At 43.2% G+C, this 20,043-nt stretch overlaps 1 protein-coding gene across 1 annotated transcript in view; it reads right to left on the minus strand.

Moving 5' to 3' along the window:
- Positions 1-2,201: 2,201 nt before the first annotated feature.
- ADCY5 (adenylate cyclase 5) overlaps positions 2,202-20,043 on the minus strand; it is a 1,577,350-nt gene continuing 1,559,508 nt past the window's right edge. The window contains exon 21 of the mRNA XM_086957077.1: positions 2,202-5,012. Within this exon, the coding sequence (XP_086813203.1) occupies positions 4,884-5,012 (129 nt within the window). The 3' untranslated portion in view covers positions 2,202-4,883. The remainder of the gene's footprint in view (positions 5,013-20,043) is intronic.

A 20,043-nucleotide genomic window follows, 5' to 3' on the forward strand; every position in this document is an offset into this window, starting at 1 on the left:
TCTCCAATTAACTCCCTTTCCACCCCACTGCATAAAAGTCTCTCTTGTTACGTCCCAGAAAATGATCAATTTTTACCTTAAAATAGTTAAGTGAAACCCAGTACCATTGTTGTATCTCGTTAACTTTGCATTAGCTTGCACAGAATCACCCAAGATTACAATAAGTATCCATTGCCACTCTGAAATCTTTGTTCGAGACTCATCCAAACACTGATAATGTTGGTGGGTTGGTCACTGTAGGATGGATCAATTACATAAAATCAATTTACAGCTTCAAGGAGGAATCAACTAGGAACCTTCCCCTACTGATTCTCTTTGAACACTCAGAAAAATGCTTACCTCTCTGTAACCCTTCTGTCCGTCAAAGCCAATGTGTGCAGAATCCCTAGGGCAGTAACTATTAAATTGATCTGCTGACATGATGGTGCATGCTGCAATAGATCAGTAGTTAATGGTTCAGTCAGGGACCAGGAAGAGAACAGAAAGGTATATTATAGGGGTGTTCTCTGCCAGATGGTCTGATACTGAAGCAATCATGTCAGGACATAACCATTATCCTCAGCTCTCATTGACTACGGGTCAGATAATCTGCCGAATAAAGCAAAACCACATATTGACAAAGCATTACAACAGGGAATAGCACAACTATTGGCCATCAAATCTTCAATGCAAAGTATCTCCATACATATTGCAGTTTGATGGCAAGTTGCAATTCTCTAAAAATGTTATCTCACTGAGGCAGTACCCAAGGATGGTGAGTACATGTAAGTCTCTAGAAAGTTCACATTTATATAAAGAACACACCTTAAGCAAAATCAAAATCTGACAGGTTTCTGCTGTTCTGATAAGAACTCCAGTAAGACAACATCTCTTTTCAAACCTCCCTCCAGTGCCTCTTTGAATGAGATGGATGTATGCTCTTGCTCTGACCAATATTAATAATCTATATACAAAGCAATTGTGGTTATGACAAGACCTCGCAAGCAGCTCCCTTTTCTCCTGTCTTCTCTCAGAACTCCAAGAGTGTTCATGAAGTATATGACAGTGCTGTTCACACACCTCAGATAACTGGGAAGTCAGGTTTCCTATATCTGAATAACTGGCTGTTGAAGCCCTACTAAAAGTCTGGCCTGCAGAGAATTCTAGATATTCATTGATGTGGTTCAGACTCTGGACCTGTATGTGCAATAGAAGCAATGAATACCTCTTGATACATCCAATGTATCTCGATTCATTCCAGCCTGCACTGGAATATGTTTTTCTTCTAGAGTAAACGTATCACTCTATCTTGCTAACGTTAGAACTTTTTTATACAGGGATGATTCTTCAAACAAGACTTCTTTTACAGCCTATGGACTCACAGACAAAAGGACATACAGTAGATTCAAGGGAAAGTATTCGACATTGTACAGAATTTCAGAAGCTATAGGAAGGTCCTCTCAATTAAAGCTCAGTATTCACTGGAGGATGAGATCTCACAAATTCTGGTTTGTGATTTTTTTTCTTTTGTAGAGAATACTGCACCCCGAATTAACCATAAATGTATTTGGTAAATCACTTCAAGTTTACGTTTAGCTCCATCACTCAAACTGCTAATCTCTAGGCCTTATTTTCCATTTGAGAAAATTACTGTGAGAAAAGTTTTAACATTTCTTTCGAACAGCCATAGATTCCACGGATTATTCCAGATGCACCACAATAGTCAAGTGATAAATCTGCCAGACCTTCTCAGCTTGCCACTTACAAGTAATAGCAGATTAAAACCCTGAAAGCCAACACAGACAGACACACAGACAGACAGACAGACATGCACGTACACACACACACAAACACACACACATACACACCTGTCCCCCTCCCCCAGACATTAGGGAGTTGAACGGGCTATTAAGGTACAGATATGCATTCCAGGCAATGTATTGTATTACTGTGCCCACTTTGCTTAGCCTAACAGGGTGGCACCAAGATCCTTTGGTTTTCCTACGACTACTTGAGTAAATCCAAGTAAGTCAACTGAAAGGGTTGTAAAATGCTACATTCAACCTGGCTAACTGGCACTTACCTGCTGTATTAATCATTTACTGAGACAACTGGAAAGGGCAATTGATGTCCAATAATAAACAGGGCAGCAGAATGCTAAGAATAATGGTGACTAAATTATTGATTACCTGCCAATTTACCAGTTATGCTTAACAACTCTAAAAAGTATTTACATAGCCATTAAGAGGCTAACCAGTGAAGCCTTGGCGAGCATGAAATTCAAAGAGTTTTATTAACATAAAGACATCATAAGCTCTGACGTTCATGGCTGCATTTCACAGCCTGCCCTTCTACTTTGGCATTTCAGATCCGTATTTCATCAAACACAACATAAAGGAATTTTTAACAAAATACTTTTGTGCGATCTCTGAGCCATTATCAAATATTGAACTAGTCTGGCACAACAAATTATGCTATTTCAGGACTTGCAATTAAATATTTTGTTTCCGAAGCAGTGAAGCCAGTGTTGTATAACAGACTAAGGTGCGTGGTTCAGAGGTTGGCAGATGGAGTGCTGTACATTGGGATGGCAGAGGAAATCACCTCCACCATCCCAACAGCACTCCACTTGCCAAATGTAGAGATGGCTGCCCGCCCAGCGGTCATCCCTGTACACTGAAAGGAACCACTGCACAGTGGATCCTTTCAATATGTTAAATGTATGGTGGATTACTGCTGACGGTTTTGACAGCCAATCACCAAACTTTCTACATGTTTCAGAAACAAACTGACAAAGCAAGAGTTTGTTTCTAGTAAAAAAAAACAACGATTGATCCCCACACCAAGGATGTTTTCTGCCAGGGTGCGTGGGTCATTTTTTCTTTTTTTCTCTTCCTTCACTGCAAGGTTTTTCCTGCTGGTGATAGACAGGAAAGTAAGGCATTATACCATCCACCACAAGTACTGCAGATGGGTTAACGCCTTTCCTCCATTGGCACCTAGTACACTGCGCTGCTGGAAGAAGTATTCCATCAACGGGCCAATGGGAAGCAAGGTCATCGTATGGATTACTCCAGTCACCAAATGAATTTGGTGGACCGATCGTTTGGTGGGCAACATAGTGCCACGTTGCAACAGAGTACCCTGTTTACCAAAAACTAAATGATGTTATAAGATGTTTCAAGAGGTGACCTAGTGATAGACTTTATCTTATTGTTACAATTATACATGGGCAAAGTTTTGAAGCTACTCACACTATGTGAAGATAATTAAATGATCACCAACTGTACATTTCTTGTAATTGATACATTTAAAAGAAATGAATAAAAAAGATACTTTTTGGTGGCACAATAAGCAGCAAACCCTACTTTTAGTTCTATATTTTCATAGCACAAATGTTTTGGGAAAGTCCACCACAAAATGTTTTTTTGCAGAAAACGTATCCTTTTTAGGTGAGAAAGCTTTCAGACCGTGGATTAGTGACAACTCTGCTAAAAAATGTGCAAATTAAGGCATTCAGAAATATGCTCTGGTGGAGGCCAGAGTGGTGCCTGTTGAAGAGATTTGCCTGTCAATCTGGTACTGTTATTCTTGCACTGTTCCACCATGCATATGGGGCTCCGAAAAATACAATATTCAAACAAATAATCCACTTAGAAAAAGAAGCCTTTGCAAGGCCCTATGGGAATACCTACCAGAAGCTAAATCCCCACCTGCTCTCACTCCAGCGCACATACATAATAATATTTTCTTTCTGCGCAAATCAAAATTCATATATGCTGATTTATTTGCCAATCATAAACCAAGATGAGGATTTGGTTGCTTTGAAAAAATAAATGTCTTCACTGAGCAAGATAGGATGATAGTAGAGCAGTTGCGCGGTTTCATTCCGTAAATGAATGACTGCGCTAAGAAGGCTGGTTTCATTTTCTTTTGTGCTGCTTAGCTGAAATAAAAACTGCCAAGTCTGTATCGCAAGAATAATGCACAGCATGTAATACAACTCCATGGCATAGTACACATCAGAATACACACCAGTGTGCACAACCCCTCCGTTCCTCCCGCCCATATATACCATTTACAAAATATAGATTTTGGTTTGTCTGTTTGAACCCCAAGTTGCAATATTACAAAATAAAAATACAAAAGGACGCGTCTTGAATATTAAAGTGTCTTTCGTTTACATATTTAGTTCAACGTGTAAACCAATATGTATATACATATATCTATATATGTACATATACTTCATCAAACAAGAAGAGCACAGAAGACTTTTTGATTCAATAAATATGATTCCCATGTCTTTGACAACCATATGCGGACTGCGGTCCTCACATTAATGCAGCGCCAGTGATGGCCTTCCCATACAAGCAGAAGGTAGAAAGCATTGTGCTGCTGATTGTCACTCCAATAATTGCCACATTAATCTTCGGTGACTATAAACTGCTTCTGTGTGGTGTACAAGTGAGTGCCAATTTCAATAGAGAATAACCTGCTTATTCGCCAAATTTGATAGCAATGTTGCACTTCATGTGGCTGTTTGTCCAGTACACATACCTACTCCTCTGCAAAGAAAAGTTTCCTATGGGTCAATAAATATCTTCTTGTGCCTCCCAGAGCAGTGAGAACTTTCGTTTCATCCCACATTGTAGGTCAACTTCTCCTAAGGTACCTCTTTGGTCAGTGTGGCAGTCATTCAGGATACAGCCGGCTGCAGCTATCGCGCTTGTCCTCTTCTGATGCTTCGCCTGCACAACAAGAGTGAGACTGCAGGAGCAGTGTCCTGGAATAAGGAGTGAACCAGAGCTCCCTCATGTCCTAGGTCCGCTGCTTGCAAGTGATGTACCAGGGATCCGCGATACCTTTGGTGCGCGTGCCTCTCCATAGCAAGTCTACGGCTACTGCTAACTGATGGGCGGTCCTTCATTTAGAAAGTAGGTTGTCATTTCCCCTTTCCCTTTGACCTTCACAACACCTCGACATTCCAGGTGATAGTTGTTGGATGCTAATACTTGTTGGAGATCTGATGTCACCTGGAATAAAGGAAATACAAGGAAGAGTTCAATAAAAGGACAAGGAAATAAACGTAGAGAAAGGTCAGGATCTGAGAGTTTGCCTGTCAATTTGAGGTTTCTCAAAGTACAGCACATTTATTATGCTGAAATTATTTCGATGTGTCTGCTGATCCATATGTTCTGTGATTTGACATAATTAGTGCGATTACCCCTACACGACATAAATAGGAAATACCCAGCAGATGAGCGTTCATACCAGACAGAAACATTCCATGTGATGCCGCCTCACCTCAGTTCTGCATCTGATCAGAGGACACTTGTTTGGGAAATTGACATGTACAATTTTTAGGTATCCAATGAAATTTAGCAAAAAGTAGTTTTTGTCATACATTCACTGCATGCTAAATATAATGTCTATAGATTAATGTTGCCAGTTAATTAGAAATCATCTGAAGAGGCCACGGTTGAAGTTTTCACAGAATTTGCCTTTTGTGCCAAAGTTAGAAGCCAAAATGCAGCAAATGTTAATGAATTATTATTTTCCAAAAATAAACAGTTCAATATTCTTAGAGTTTGTTGTACTGAAGGTGTGTCATAAATATTAACTTAATTTCACCAAGATGGATTTATTTACCGTGCCGTTGTATTACGAAGCCTGCAAAGGGGACACATTAGATAGTTAAATTTTCCTGTAAGCCGTTGCCAAAATGTATGCAACAATTTTTCCAAAGAAATATTTCATTTTGTAAGGTCTCTGTGCCACATATCAAGTAAAATCATTTATCATTACCAAATTAAACCCCAAACCTCTACAAAGCTACAACGTGCTTGACACCTTACAACAAATATATCAATCTAACTTCATCTATGCATTTCACAGGCATCTGTCTCTAATAGTGTTTTCGCCGAGCACTGTATCAACTAGGTTAGCCGAGATATTCCATATCTAAGGGCAAACAACCCGAGAAAGAAGCAGAACGTTTTTGAAATGCTGCACTTCCAATTGACTGTCCTCAATGAATGTGGTGCCCAGTTTAAGATTGATATTTTTTTGGCAAATAAATAATGCAACGTACTTGTCACTCAATCCACAGTGTAAGTATGTCACTGGAGGACATTAACATTTCAAGGGCATGTTCTTTTTTGTTTACTACCACACAACAGAGTTCTTTAACTCGTTTCTAAATCAGAGCTGGATATATCACAGGAAAAAGCAGAAATGATTTTCAAAGTTGCGATGTTTTGAACTTTCAAATCTTTTTGATCCAAACGAGCTTCAATATCAACATACATTTAAGATCTAGAAACATATAGGTCGAAAAAGGACAATTTTTATATACACACAATTCCAAACACAGGGACAGGTGTTAAAACCAGAGAATGGGACCTTCTTGAATGTCTGAGAATAAATTGGTCACCATGGGCCCAGATGCATGAAGCTAAAAACCACTCGCAAAGGGGCAGATTCTCAGATCCTCTTATTTTCTTCAACCTAAATCTCCTTTTTTTGAAGAATTGCGCATAAGGCAGAACGAACAGCAGCATACCTAGCAAGAAAAAACATTGACAGGAAACCACCACTCAAAGGCACCAAAAGAACAGAAGAAGAAACAGACAAAAAAGTTGTCAAGACAAGACAACAAGTGAAACAAGAATTGAATATAGTAATGAATTTATCAGATTATGTCCTATCTTCAGAAAAATTTATGTTCTTAATAAAGGGGTAACTTTGTTCTGTCCCAACATATTGATTTTTTAGTTTCAAAGTGAATATGTTGAAATTGGATTGGAAACTGACATTGAAAACGGTTTTTGAGATCATTCCACGTAAACATCCCCAGAGAGCACGTGATATTGGTCACTTCACACACTTAGCCAGAGATTTGGAGGATATCCAAACTTTAATATCATTATCTGAGGCTGGGCCCCATACCTTGGAACAAATAACAACAGATTTGGATATTGAATTTGACATACCACAGAGAGTGGCTAATAGACAAAATCAGCATTTTCCCCCAAATTTGGTGATGAAGACAATATTGATATTTTTGTGAAATGTGTTCTACGAGACATAGGTTATTTAAAGGTTGATCGTAAAGCATTAAACTTAACCAAAACACAGTCTGCACTTTTGTCTCTGAAGGAAAATAAAGAGATTATTGTCTGTAAGGCAGACAAAGGTGGTTCTATTGTAAATTTAAACTATGAGGCTTACATTAAAGAGGCTTTAAGACAACTGTCCTACCGTTTTTGCTATGCACTATCCACTCCTACTTCAGTCAAGCACACAGAAAAAGAGCTCACAAAGCTTTTTGTCAAATGGAAGGACTTTGGTAATTTACTTTTTTGCCCAGGTTCCATAAAAATCATAGAACTCCACATGGTAGACTGATAGTTTGTAGTAATAATTATTTGTGTGAATGTTTATCAGAGTACATCGATATTTACATTGCACCATTTGTACAAGATGTCCCTTCTTACATAAAAGACACCACAGATTTGTTAACACATTTTGATAATATTACTTAGGAGGATAATATGTTATGTTATTTATATTCGTAACGCACACAGATACTCCGAAGAGTGGTCACGTGCAAGCCTTGAGAAGTAGGAGAGCCCATTTAGACAAAGAGGAATGTTTTCATGTTTTTCTTGAAAAGAGTGGGTTCCTGAATGCTACGAAGAGCAAGAGGCAGTGTGTTCCAGGCCAGAGCCGCTTTCAAGGAAAGGGAGCTGCCACCCATCCTTTGCAGTTTGAAACGGGGGACCTGAGCCAGGAGTTTAGAAATGGAGCGCAATTGTCTCGAAGGAGTATAGAAGGAGAAATGTTTTTGTAGATAGATTGGACCTGAAGCATGAAGGGCCAAATTGTGCTATGACTAAAGATTTAAATTTAACCCGTTATGCTACAGGCAGCCAACGTAGTGCACGCAGATGTTGTCTCACACTGCTTCTAGTAGGGATGTTCAGGACAAGCCTGGTCGCAGCATTTGGAACTACTTGTAGTTTATTAAGAAGATAGCCAGGGATGCCGGCATACAGGGAATTGGCATAATCTAACAGCGATAGGATAAGGGTTCGGGTGACCATTTATTTAGCAGCTCTTGGGAGCAGTGGAAGAAGTTTCCTGAGGGTTTTAAGTAGCCCAAAACAATTCAAGGGCTAGCTTCTTGATCTGAGTTGAGAACGTAAGGTTCTCCTCAAACCAAACCCCCAGATTCTTATCTTAGCTGGTTTCCCCATAGAGGCTGACATAGCGAAGTCAGAAGGCCAGAGCGTTTCTCTGAATTGAATTGGAAACTTTCCATAGAGTATTTCTGACTTCTCTTCAGTACATTTAAGTTGTGCGGAGGCCAGCCAGTGAAAACTGTGGTCAGACAATTTTTTGCGTAGGGAGTGGAGCCCTAATTTTTTACCCATGTGAACAGGAGCTGGGTGTCGTCAGCGTAGGCAATGATTTTGGCCCCCGAATCCTGAACCAATTGAACCAAGGGGGTAACATAAATGTTAAAAAGAAGGGGGCTCAGGGAGGACCCGTGTGGGAATCCTGTAGCCACCATCTGAGGAGATGAAGAGGATGGAGGAAACCATACCTGTTGCATCTGACCCTCCAGGAAGGACTTAAACCATCCCCACGCAGTGCCAGATACACCAATCTCAGCAAGTCGAGTGAGCAACAACGAGTGGGGAACGGTATCGAACGCCACTGACAGGTCAAGCAAAATCAGTGCTGCCCTCCCGCCGGCGTCCAGACACTCACGGATGGCCTCCACCAGGGCTGACTCCGTGCTTTCATTGAACTTGGTAAGCTGTCTAGTAACCACCTTTTCACACACCTTTGACACACTAGACAAAAGGGAATGTGACGATAATTTGCTGGGCTTAGAGGGTTAAGAGATGGCTTTTTCAGTAAGGGTAAAATCGTGGCCTGCTTCCAGCCTGCAGGGATAAGAACCTCCTGAAGGGATATAGTAATGAGTCCGTTAATTTCTGGGTTAACAGTCTCAGCAACGGCTGCCAGAAGTCTTGCTGAGCAACAGTCGAAAGGAGAGCCTGCTTTCAAGCCCTTAAGGATTTTAAGTGAGCTGGGCAGGTCGATGGGAGTGAAGGCAGTCATGGAGTGAGTGGGATTATCAGGTAGAGCCCCTGAAGGCAGGGACGCAGCCGTGGCCATGCTGCAGGGGGTAAAAGAAGCCTGGGTAGTGTGAATTTTGTCCATAAAGAAACTGGAGAAATTTTCACACCAGGAGTCTGCGGATGGGAGAGTACTCATTTGGGCTTTGGGTGCCAGGAAGCTCTGGATAATGGAGAACATTTCCTTGGTATTATTCCTGGTAAGATCAATGTATGCCGAACAGTAGAGGCTTTCAGCATGGGCTTTAGCAGTATAATACATTTTGTAGTTTTTTTCTGAGCATGTGCTTAGCCAAAGGTCAATAAACCCTGCGCCAATCTCGCTCTAATTTCTTACACTCCTGTTTTAATGCTTTCAGATCAGACGTGAACCATGGTTTTGACGGTGACTCCCTGGAATGCCTATTTTATTTTCTGCGGCATTGGAAGATGCCCTTCGTTATGAGATCTGTCAGATACGCCGGCGACCCAAATTTCTACAATTTTATTTATTTATTTTAGAGGTTTTATATAGTGCTAGCTGCACCCAGAGGTATCAGAGCGCTTTACATGATAGAGCTAGTTACGGTAAGAGACAAATTAGAGCATAAAAGAATAACAAAAACATCAGAGCGCTTTACAAGACTGAGGTACATATCGTAAAACAAAATTACAACATTTACAACATCATTATAGGATAAACAGCAGGTAAGACAGAGAAAAACAAAAGGCTTGAGGTTATACATATCATGTAAACAGATACTTGGAGAAAAGAGCTGAAATACCTATAAGATATGAAAGAGCAAGTTTAAGGTGCAGGTTGAGACCCCCAATATTTATTGAGGAGGTGACATTTTGAAATCTTTTTTAAAGCTGGTGTAGGAAGAGTTACATTGTAGGTCTTGGGGAGGGTATTCCAGATGTAGAGGGCATTTCAAGAGTAGGAGCGGGATTGAGTGGATTTCTTTTTTAGCAGGGGTGGGACAAGGAGGAGAGCGTTAGTGCTTCTTAGGGGTCGTGTGCTGCCCACTTTGCAGAGTTTATTGGCAAGGTATGGTGGTGTATTTTGATAGAGGACTTTGTGAGTGATGCATGTGTTTTTGAAGGCTGATCTGCCTTCGATGGGGAGCCATTTAGAGTTTTGAGAGCTGGGGAAATGTGGTCGAACCGTTTACAGTCGGTGATGAGCCTTGCTGCAAGGTTCAGAACAGATTTGAGTGGAGCTAGGTGGACCTTGGGGATTCGGGTGAGGATGGCATTGCCCTAATTATTTTGTGAAAGGACCAGGGATTGAACCACTTATATAAAATCTTCAGTTGGGAGAAAGGGTTTGATTTTCTTGAGATGACGGAGAGTGAAGAGGGCTCCTTTAGCCAAATGTTTGATGTGGACATTGAGGTTTAGACTGTTATCGATGGAGATACAATGCAATTTTTCTGGGTTGCACAAGGAGAGAGAGCAGTTGAGGGCATTGAGGTGGGAGATCTGAGTTTGAATGGGGAGAGGGTTGTTTTTGGGGGAGAAGAGGATGAATTAATTTTTTGGGGGGTCGAGTTTGAGAGGATTAAGGAGGAACCAGTATTGGATTTTAGTGAGGGTTTAATTAAGGTGTATGATGTCAGCGTGGGGTTTGATTTTGTAATAGAGTTGGGTGTCATTGGCATAAAGATGGTAGTTGATACCAGCTTGATTTAGAATAAGGGTGTGGGGTTCCATAAAGAGATTAAAGAGTGAGGGTGAGAGAATGGCTCCCTGGGGGACTCTTAGGTTGACCGGAGTGGGTTTAGATAGACAGTCTTAAATTTTAATTTGTTGGGTTCCATTTGGAAGATAGGAGACAAACCATTTGTGGGTAGTACCATTGAGGCAGAAACAATCTGTGAGCACATTAAGGAGGGCAGAGTGGTTAACAGTGCCAAAAGCTGCAGAGAGTTCGTGGAGGATAAGAAAACATGTCTCACCATTATCAAGGGAGTGGTGGATGTCATCAACAATGGGCTACCTTACTTTAACCCTTCTGTCAACTGATGGGAAATGATGACTAACCTCCATGAACACATCAATCACAAAACATTACTACCAGAATATAAAAAAGTCTGTTCAATTGGTCATGGCTTGAGACTGGGGGAGCTATGAGGCAGTGGGTGACCAATCTAGTGCAAGAGTTGACAGGTGCCCTGTGGGCTTTTTTAAATACACAAATAAGAGGAAAATTCCTCAATAGAATATACAGACTTCTGCACTTTAAATGCATCCAACAGTTCTATAACAGGCCAGCAATACTGCCTGCTATTGGTCTACTGACAGATGCCACATGCACAATATGGTCGCATTCTAAAGCACACTGTGTGAAATTGCTCATGAGTAGAAACATTCGCAGAACTCCATAAAATGATGAGGAATGTGCTTGAGAACTCCCCATTAAATGCATTGCTGGGGTATGTCAAAGGAGGTCCAACTTTTTCTGAGGTATTGCACGGCTTTGGCTCTCTGGCCCAAGTGCAGGGTGGTGTAGAGAAGGCTTCTCTTTAATGGCTGAGTTGCGGCACCCCAATACCTGGCTCAAAGCCAGCAAATAAAAAATAAAACGATTTTCTAGCATTTTTTTTCCATTTGCTTACTCTGAGGCAGCTTGTGCAAATAGAGGCGGGGCACGAGAGGAGGAGTGCTATGTGCACTCACTAAGAGCGTGTATGCGTTTGGCCGGCCATCATAGGCTGACCAAAACACACATGCGCACTTAGATTTCTCCAGCCAGGCTGCATTGAACAGCCGGGCTGGAGAAACTCCTACAGACTCCCTGGCATGAGAGGAGCTTCTTTTCAGCCCACTCAAGCCAATCCCCGCACATTTCTCCTAGCAGGAGAGCAGTGTGGGGATTTGATGGGAGCCGGTCCCAGAGGCATTCTGGGATAAGGAAGAGAAGAGGAAGCGTGACAACGGGGTAGGCGGCCGGCGACTTCGGGTAAGTTATTATATATTTTTTATATATTCTAAACACCCCTGTGCCCCCTCCACTCTCTCACTCCAGCGTTCCATCCAATCAGCCCCCCACCCTTTGATTGTGGCAGCCTCCACTGGGGTGGGGATGTGTTAGGGTAGGGGTCACCTTTCAAGGCTAGCAGCTCAGTCCTCCTTCCTGCTATGGCTGGACCACTTTGAAGGAATACTTACTTATAGTCAGAAGGGCACGACCATTTAACACCTAACTGCTGGAGGTGTGGTTTCAGATTAGTCTCTCATTTGACATTCCACTGGATCCCCTGACATGTGATTCCTTGTGAATATGGGATTTTGCTGTTGATTTGGGTTTTCTTAAGGTAAAGTCAGTTTGGTTTGCTGTTCATACTATTGAGTAGTATTTCACTGAATAGGCATAAGTGTTTCCAGTTCTAAGGCAGATTCTTTGATTGAGACTTTAACATGAACCTATGTCTAGATATTCTTGTAATGTCGCTAGTTTTTTTATGTTTTGCAACTGTGTGGTAAACTAATAAAAACTTTTTTAAAAGTGCTCCATACAACAGCATATCGACTCTAAAAGGACCTCCTTCTAGTGTCTGATGACTTTGAATTATAACGAGAATGCATTTCTATTTGAAGCAAAAGTTTGTTCCCCTAATCTCATCTTCAATTGTGCTACTTCAACATAAAAACCTTTCCACAGTTCAAGTAATGTTTTCTATGCTGTCTTTTTTATTCAGCATTATCAAAATATGCATCGTTGTTAACACTGGGAAGACCACAACTGATTCATTTCAGTACATGTTGCCTAATGCACAGAAGCATTTAACAAGGTGGCACTGCCTAGCCACACTGCTGAACCACATTGGATTCCGCAGTTTAACCCTTAGTTCGATCTTTTATGAGGCAGACCCTGGAATTTCATCATCTCTGTATCACATGGATCATTAGCCCGAGAAACAGCCTAGAGTGAAGAACATATGTAAGGTGAACAAGCGTTCTAAACATCCTGCCACTTGAAGGACTGGGTTATTTAGAACCCAGCGGTGCCAGGGCACAACACCTGAAACCTTCGTGGGTAACCTGCTCCGGCGTACGAATCACAGAGACACGGGACACTTCCTTGGACGTCAAAGATTCAAGGTTTATTTGCTGCAGGGAAACACAGAAATCACGGAAGTACAACAAGTGTAGTTCAGAGTGACTGCTTCAAATTGGTTCTGCGGATCGCTCCTTTTATACACGATTTTCCCATAGAGTTGCATTAGACACAAAAGTTTATGACCCGGGTCCCACAATTATCCCCCAGAGGGGTCGTTTTGGTCACTTTGATTCACATAAGGTCCGGAACATAAGTGCGGAAACATTTGGCGTTTCCCAACTGTAAAAACCCATCTTCCCATCATTAGTGCATTCCAATCAGCAGTAAAACAGATCGAAGTAGGAACAAGAACAGGTGTAAAGGAAGACGGAGACAGTGGAGGGATCGAAAAGGGTGTAAAAGGGGAGGTATCAGGAAACACGAGATACGGGCATCAAAGGGACGTGCCTAATGAGATGCACGGCTGCAACAATAAGTCCGTGCGGCAAGATGAGCCTCGAGCGGCGCCATCTGCTTTACAGTAGCATCCCCCTCATCATAAAGACACTTACAAAGGACATGTGTCTTCCGCAAATATCTTGGGAGTCCCAGGGTCGCGAAGCGGACATCGTCCGTTCGCTGGCTACTTGAGGGCAAGAGACAAAATGGATGCCGTATCTAAGATGGAACCCGTGGGTACAGATAGAAATACCCACGTAACAGATGAACGGTTTAGGTTAGTACAGCGAAACTGCGTACACCCACTAAACTCGTCATTTGCGGTTCATAGATACCAGACTCGACCATATTCGTGCGAGTCGAAAACATCACTTACAATTGTCACGGAACCTCAGACGCTCCTTTTGCCCTCATGTAGGCAAGCACTAGTCGGAATCATACTCGATATTCATCAGACCATCTAGATGTTGTTGTAGCATAGCTCTGTCCAACCGAGTCCCCTTGGTAACAGGAGGCTGTCTCATACACGTTGTAGCACAGAGGCCACATAAGGCAGGACCGCACTGCACACAAAGGCAACACGTGAACAGGAATGCCACAACGACTCCGATGATCATCAGAATCTTCCAACCCCAAGTCGACATCAGGCCCCAAAACCACCCAAGTAGCGTCCAATCCCCTACATCCACGTGTATGGATTCAGAGATTTTATGCAACTTAGAGATGGCTTGATAAACGGTCGGAGCATTATCTGGAATGAAAATGCAGCAGCTCGAATGGATCACCTTACATACCCCACCACGATCTGCTAAGATCACGTCTAAAACCATACGGTTTTGTAACGTCATAAGTCTATCCGCCTGAAGTTCTGTGGTGATATTACCAAGGGCACTGGCAGTAATATTAGCTGTCGATTCTACCACTCGAGTCAACTGTCTCAGGTTCCTACTATTAACCATAGGTCCCCAAAACGGGAGGAAACCCTTGAAAAAGTCTCCTGCCTCTTGACCGGCAGTGTCCTCTTCGCTAACTACGCCTCTCACAACTCTAGTCTTGTGATAATCGGCATCTACAGTGAACGTCGGAGGCAACAGATTTGCAATGAAACATGAGCCCATGAAGTCAGCGGGCAACCATGCGTATGCACGATCATGGCAGATAAAGTATGTACCCTTGGCAGCCAGAAACACAGGGGACGAGAACATCGGCAGAATGTAATTTTCAATGCAAGCACTCGCTCCAAGTCGGGCTTGCGATCTTCGGCCACGACCCATGAGGCAATAATTACCAATGTGGGGTTCGACCCATATCGGAGGTGAGCTTTTAAGCTGCTTTTCACTCGTGAACACACTATACTCGCCTCTACTCAGGACCCTGTAGGCTTGTACCTCTTCTTCGGGAATAAGCGAAGGATCATAGATATCACTATCTAAATCCTCTATTGCTATCGACAAAGGTTTTTGATACGAGGTAGGACCAGAGTAGGGGGAACGTGGTTCTCGAATGGGGTGGAAACCCAGTGCGCTTCGAAACATTGTTTGAAATGCTCGAGCTGACCCTTGGGAACTATACGGTAACACCAGATATGGAATTCCCTTATCCGTAGTATGTGGCATCAACCCACACACCCAACAATTAGTAGTGTTAACCACTAACTGATGCTGATGAAGGAGCTGAATAAAGGAATTATTGCGGAATTCTGCACGTCTAGCCTGCTCGTGTTCGGGTAAGATATGAAAGGAATGAGGGGAAATAGTGGAAGTAAGTTTAGGGTAAGGGGTAGGAGTAGGTGTAGCAGAAAGTAAGAAGTAAGACATTGTGTAATACACCCCACCCGCCATTAATGCAGAAATAATCAAAAACAATACGAATATTTGGAACATAAAACATTTGGTACAACTAAGTTGCTGCAGCTTGAATCTTTGAGTTTTAGCTTCTTCCAAGTCCATCAGCTTCGAAAATGCCATTCCCTACGACCGTCCGCAACGTTTCTTGACGCACTTCGTTCTGTGTAGCAATAGTCAATCCCTGGGAGTTCCCAGGAACCGACGGCCTTTAACCTAGCGTCAAGACCTACTAACCAGAAGGAAGTACGCGCGCGGCCCTACGGCCTTTAATGCACAATATATATATATGCAAAAACAATGTCTCTCAGCTGTGGGAGCAAAAGTATAAGGAATGAAACTCAATGTATATACACAAGAATAATCACAATAATATGAATGTTCAGAACTGATCACGGAAAACGGGATAATACAATTGTCAAGGGACAGAACAGGGTCTTTTATTAGTCTTTAGTACGAGATCGCAAAAAGTATCGAGTTTTCCCAGGACGTGTCTGCTCGTCAAACAAAGGATCCGTTAAAGAGACAGCGTCCTGCTGATCAGCTGAGTGTTCTGGTCTTGAGTCGTTTGATGACAATTGTTCAACAGAGTCTTTCTGCTGCGCTGAGGATTCTCCAACAGGCTGTGCGTCGCTAAAAGGAACAAACGCCGGCAATCCTTCTGTTTCAGTTGATGCAATGCCTCTCCTCACCCACGGGTCTGCCGGCAAAGGGATAGGGACTTTCTTCGTGTGGGTGGCGTGCACCCAGTTCTTCCGTCCCTCAAGACGAACAGCAGTCCTCATGGCGAGGAGAACCTGGTAGGGTCCGGTAAACCTCGGGTCCAAGTTGTTTTTGCGCGAAAAGTTCCGCGTCACCACCCAATCTCCGGGCTGGAGCTGGTGGCCTGGACCCTCCGTCTGCGTCGGCAGCGCGTCGTAAACCTGTTGGTGAATTAACCTCAGTTTAGCAGTCAAGTCATGAAGATAATCTATCAACATTGGGTACTCAAGATCACAGAACATTCCTGGCCTAGGAACCCCCCAAACATTCGCAGGACGGCCGAACACTATTTCATAGGGACTAAGCCCTACTCGGGAGTGCACAGTCGCCCTAGTTGACAGTAATGCTAAGGGTAAAGCGTCAGGCCACGAAAGACCAGTCGTAGCCTGAATCTTTGCTAGTTTCAGTTTAAGGGTGCCGTTATACCCTTCAACCAAACCAGCTGACTGGGGATGATTGGCACTATGGAATTTCTGATTAATTCCAAGGCCCTTACACACACTCTTCATCACGCTCCCCACAAACTCACTTCCGTTATCTGACCACACGACTCTAGGCATTCCGTACCGAGGAAAGTATTCCTTCAGTAGGATTTTCGCAGTAGACAAAGCAGTATTGTCTTTGAGAGGATAGGCCTCGATCCATCGGGAGAATGCGCAAACCACAACTAAAACGTATTTCAGGTTATTGCATCGCTCCATATGGATGAAGTCCAATTGAATCACCTCAAAGGGACATGAAGGGGGAGCAAAACTGCCAGGAGGAGTTGGGGTTCCCTTGCCAGGATTGTACATCATACACACCATACAATTCTTCACCAGACGTTCAGCACATTTCGTGATACCATCATTCTTCCACACAGGGGACAACAACTTACAAATACCTTTCGCACTAATATGTGCTAACCCATGTGCCATTGTCACAACGGCCAGTACATACGCATCAGGCAACATCCATCTTTTCTGATCCGACAAATCAATCCAACAACCACTTGCATCCAACTTTCCCGTACTTTCTTTCCACTTCGCCTTTTCAGTCTCGGTGGCCTCATTCTGAATTTCTTTCACACTTTCAATAGTGTCTTCACACATGCTCGACTCTATAGGCCACCTAACCGAACTCGTCACATACATTCGAGTGCTAAGGTTCCGGGCAGTCTCCTTAGCAATCTCGTCTGCAAACGCATTACCACGTCCAACATCATCCGTCACCTTACGATGCGCACTACATTTAACAATCGCTACTTGCTTAGGCAACGTCAGTGCATCCAAAAGATCATTCACAAGCTGGCCATGCTGAATCTTCGTACCATGCGATGTTAGAAAACCTCTCTCTCTCCACAATCGTCCAAAACTATGTGCGACGCCAAATGCATATTGGCTGTCGGTAAACACATTCACACGTTTCCCTTTTGCTAACACGCACGCTCTAGTGAGAGCGATCAACTCTGCAGCTTGGGCAGAATTCTGATTCAACCTTGCAGTCTCAACAACAGTATTCAACGTTACAACAGCGTAAGCAGTAGTCACATCGCCATTCGGCAACTTAAAACATGACCCACCCACATACAGTGTACCGTCCGGGTCTTCCAATGGGGTGTTTTTAAGGTCCACTCGACCTTTTGTTTCTTCCTCTGTCCTCAAGTAGCAATCATGTTCTGCTACTTCATCTGACTCTGCGCTAATTGGTAACAAAGTTGCCGGGTTCAGAACATTACAACGTTTTATCTGAATATGACTTGCCAGCAACGTCAGCTCGTACCCAGACAACCTCACACTCGTTAAGTGCTGCGTTTTCGTACGATTCAAAAGAGTATCGACTGCATGCGGAACCATCACCGTAAGCATATTATCCATGGCCAGTCCTGCTGATTGTCGGATGGAGACCGCAGCTGCCGCAGTTGCTCTCAAACAACTCGGCAATGCTCTAGCTACTGGGTCCAAGGTCGAGGAAAAATATGCACATGGACGTTGCTTACCACCAAAAGGTTGCGTTAAGACACTCAAAGCACAACCTTCCCTCTCGTGAACATATAATGTAAACGGCTTACTGTAGTTGGGAGTACCCAACACAGGAGCCGAACACAATGAATCACGCAGTTCAGAAAAACTTTTCTGACATTCTTCCGTCCATGGTAAAGGAGTTGAAACATCCTTGCACGTAAGAGCCACTAATGGTTTCGCTAGCAATGAGAAATTAGGAATCCATTGCCTGCAGTACGACGTGATACCTAGAAAGGCACGCACATCTCTTTGGGTTGTTGGCACAGCCATTCGCGCAATTGCTGCAATTCTCTCTGGGGTCAACCTCCTTCCCTCCTTTGACAATAAGTGACCTAGGTAGGTTACTTCTTGACAACAATATTGGAGTTTAGAAGGGGACACCTTATGATTCAACTCACAGAGATGTTGCAGCAATGACACCGTAGCAATTTTGCAAATGTCCTGAGTATCAGCAGCCACCAATAAGTCGTCGACATATTGGATTAAAGCCGCACCGACTGGCAACCTAAACGCATCCAGTTGACCCTTCAAGGCTTGACTGTAAATCGATGGACTTTCACAGTAGCCCTGAGGAGCTCGTTTGAACCGGAAGCTGCGTCCACCGAGAGAGAAACCGAAAAGGTCTCTGCTCTCCTCGGCAATCGGGATGCTGAAGAACGCATTCTTTAAGTCAATCACCGAAAACCACGATGCAGAAGCTGGAATCAGAGTCAGTAGCGCCGTGATGTCAGGCACAACAGGGAATTGAGGAACCACAATTTTATTCACCTCCCGTAAATCGATAACAAAGCGATAAACAGGCGGTTTTGAAGGATCAGTACGTTTAAGAATGGGCAGTACAGGGCTGTTGCACACGTTTCCCCGGGTCTCCTCAATAACGTCTTTCTCGATTAAATCATAAATGATCGCTAACAATGCTCGTTCACCATCAAGAGAGATCCGATACTGGGGAATACGTGGTAATCGCACATTAGATTTCAACTGAACAACATAAGGGGAGATGTCAAGCAGGTCCACATCATTGGGACCTGTTGCCCACAAAGACACAGGAAGAGAACTCAATTCCGGTGGAAGCTTATCGAGAGACAAATACATAGGAGAGACAACCCTCTCTCCTAACGTAAGCTTTACACCCGCAGGAGAACAATACAAAGTTGCATACAAACGTTTAAGCAAATCCAGGCCCAAAAGGTTTTCACCACAGCCAGTAGTCAAAATTAACGGAGCTTGAAGCTCACGTGGCCCTATTGTAAGGGGCAAAGGGCACGAAACTGGATTGCTAACAGGGGCGCCAGAGAATCCAACGGAAACATTTGTTAAGCCAGACAAAGGTGCGCCAGGGAGTTTCGAATGCTTGATGGAACTTTTCGCTGCACCAGTGTCCAACAGAAAAGGCTCAACGACGCCCGATGTAGCAACTGCGACGTAAGGCCCTCTCTGATCAACCGGAACTGATACCACTCCCTCTCCTTGTCTTTGGCTGTCCTAGTAATTACTGTCGTCAGTTCCCTGATCGACGTAGTAATCGTCTACATTGTACTGCGCAGATCGTCCTTGCGATGATCCACGTTGATCGAAACAATTATTAGAAGTAGAGGAGTTATCGGAACGATCATTCTGAGCACCACGACCCCTACCACGTGATACCTGATGAGAACCACCACGACCTCCTTTGGACGAATTACCACTATTTCGATCGTTCAAAACAGGGCAATTGAATTTAATGTGCCCCTCCTGTCTACAATAAGCACATTGGTTGTACCCTAACGACGATCTTTGGGAGGAGGAATCAGTACGCGGCTGTGATCGATTCGATTGCGACT

The sequence above is a fragment of the Lissotriton vulgaris genome, chromosome 2_1 (assembly GCF_964263255.1).
Source record: "Lissotriton vulgaris chromosome 2_1, aLisVul1.2, whole genome shotgun sequence".
In the NCBI taxonomy this organism is placed as follows: Eukaryota; Metazoa; Chordata; class Amphibia; order Caudata; family Salamandridae; genus Lissotriton; species Lissotriton vulgaris.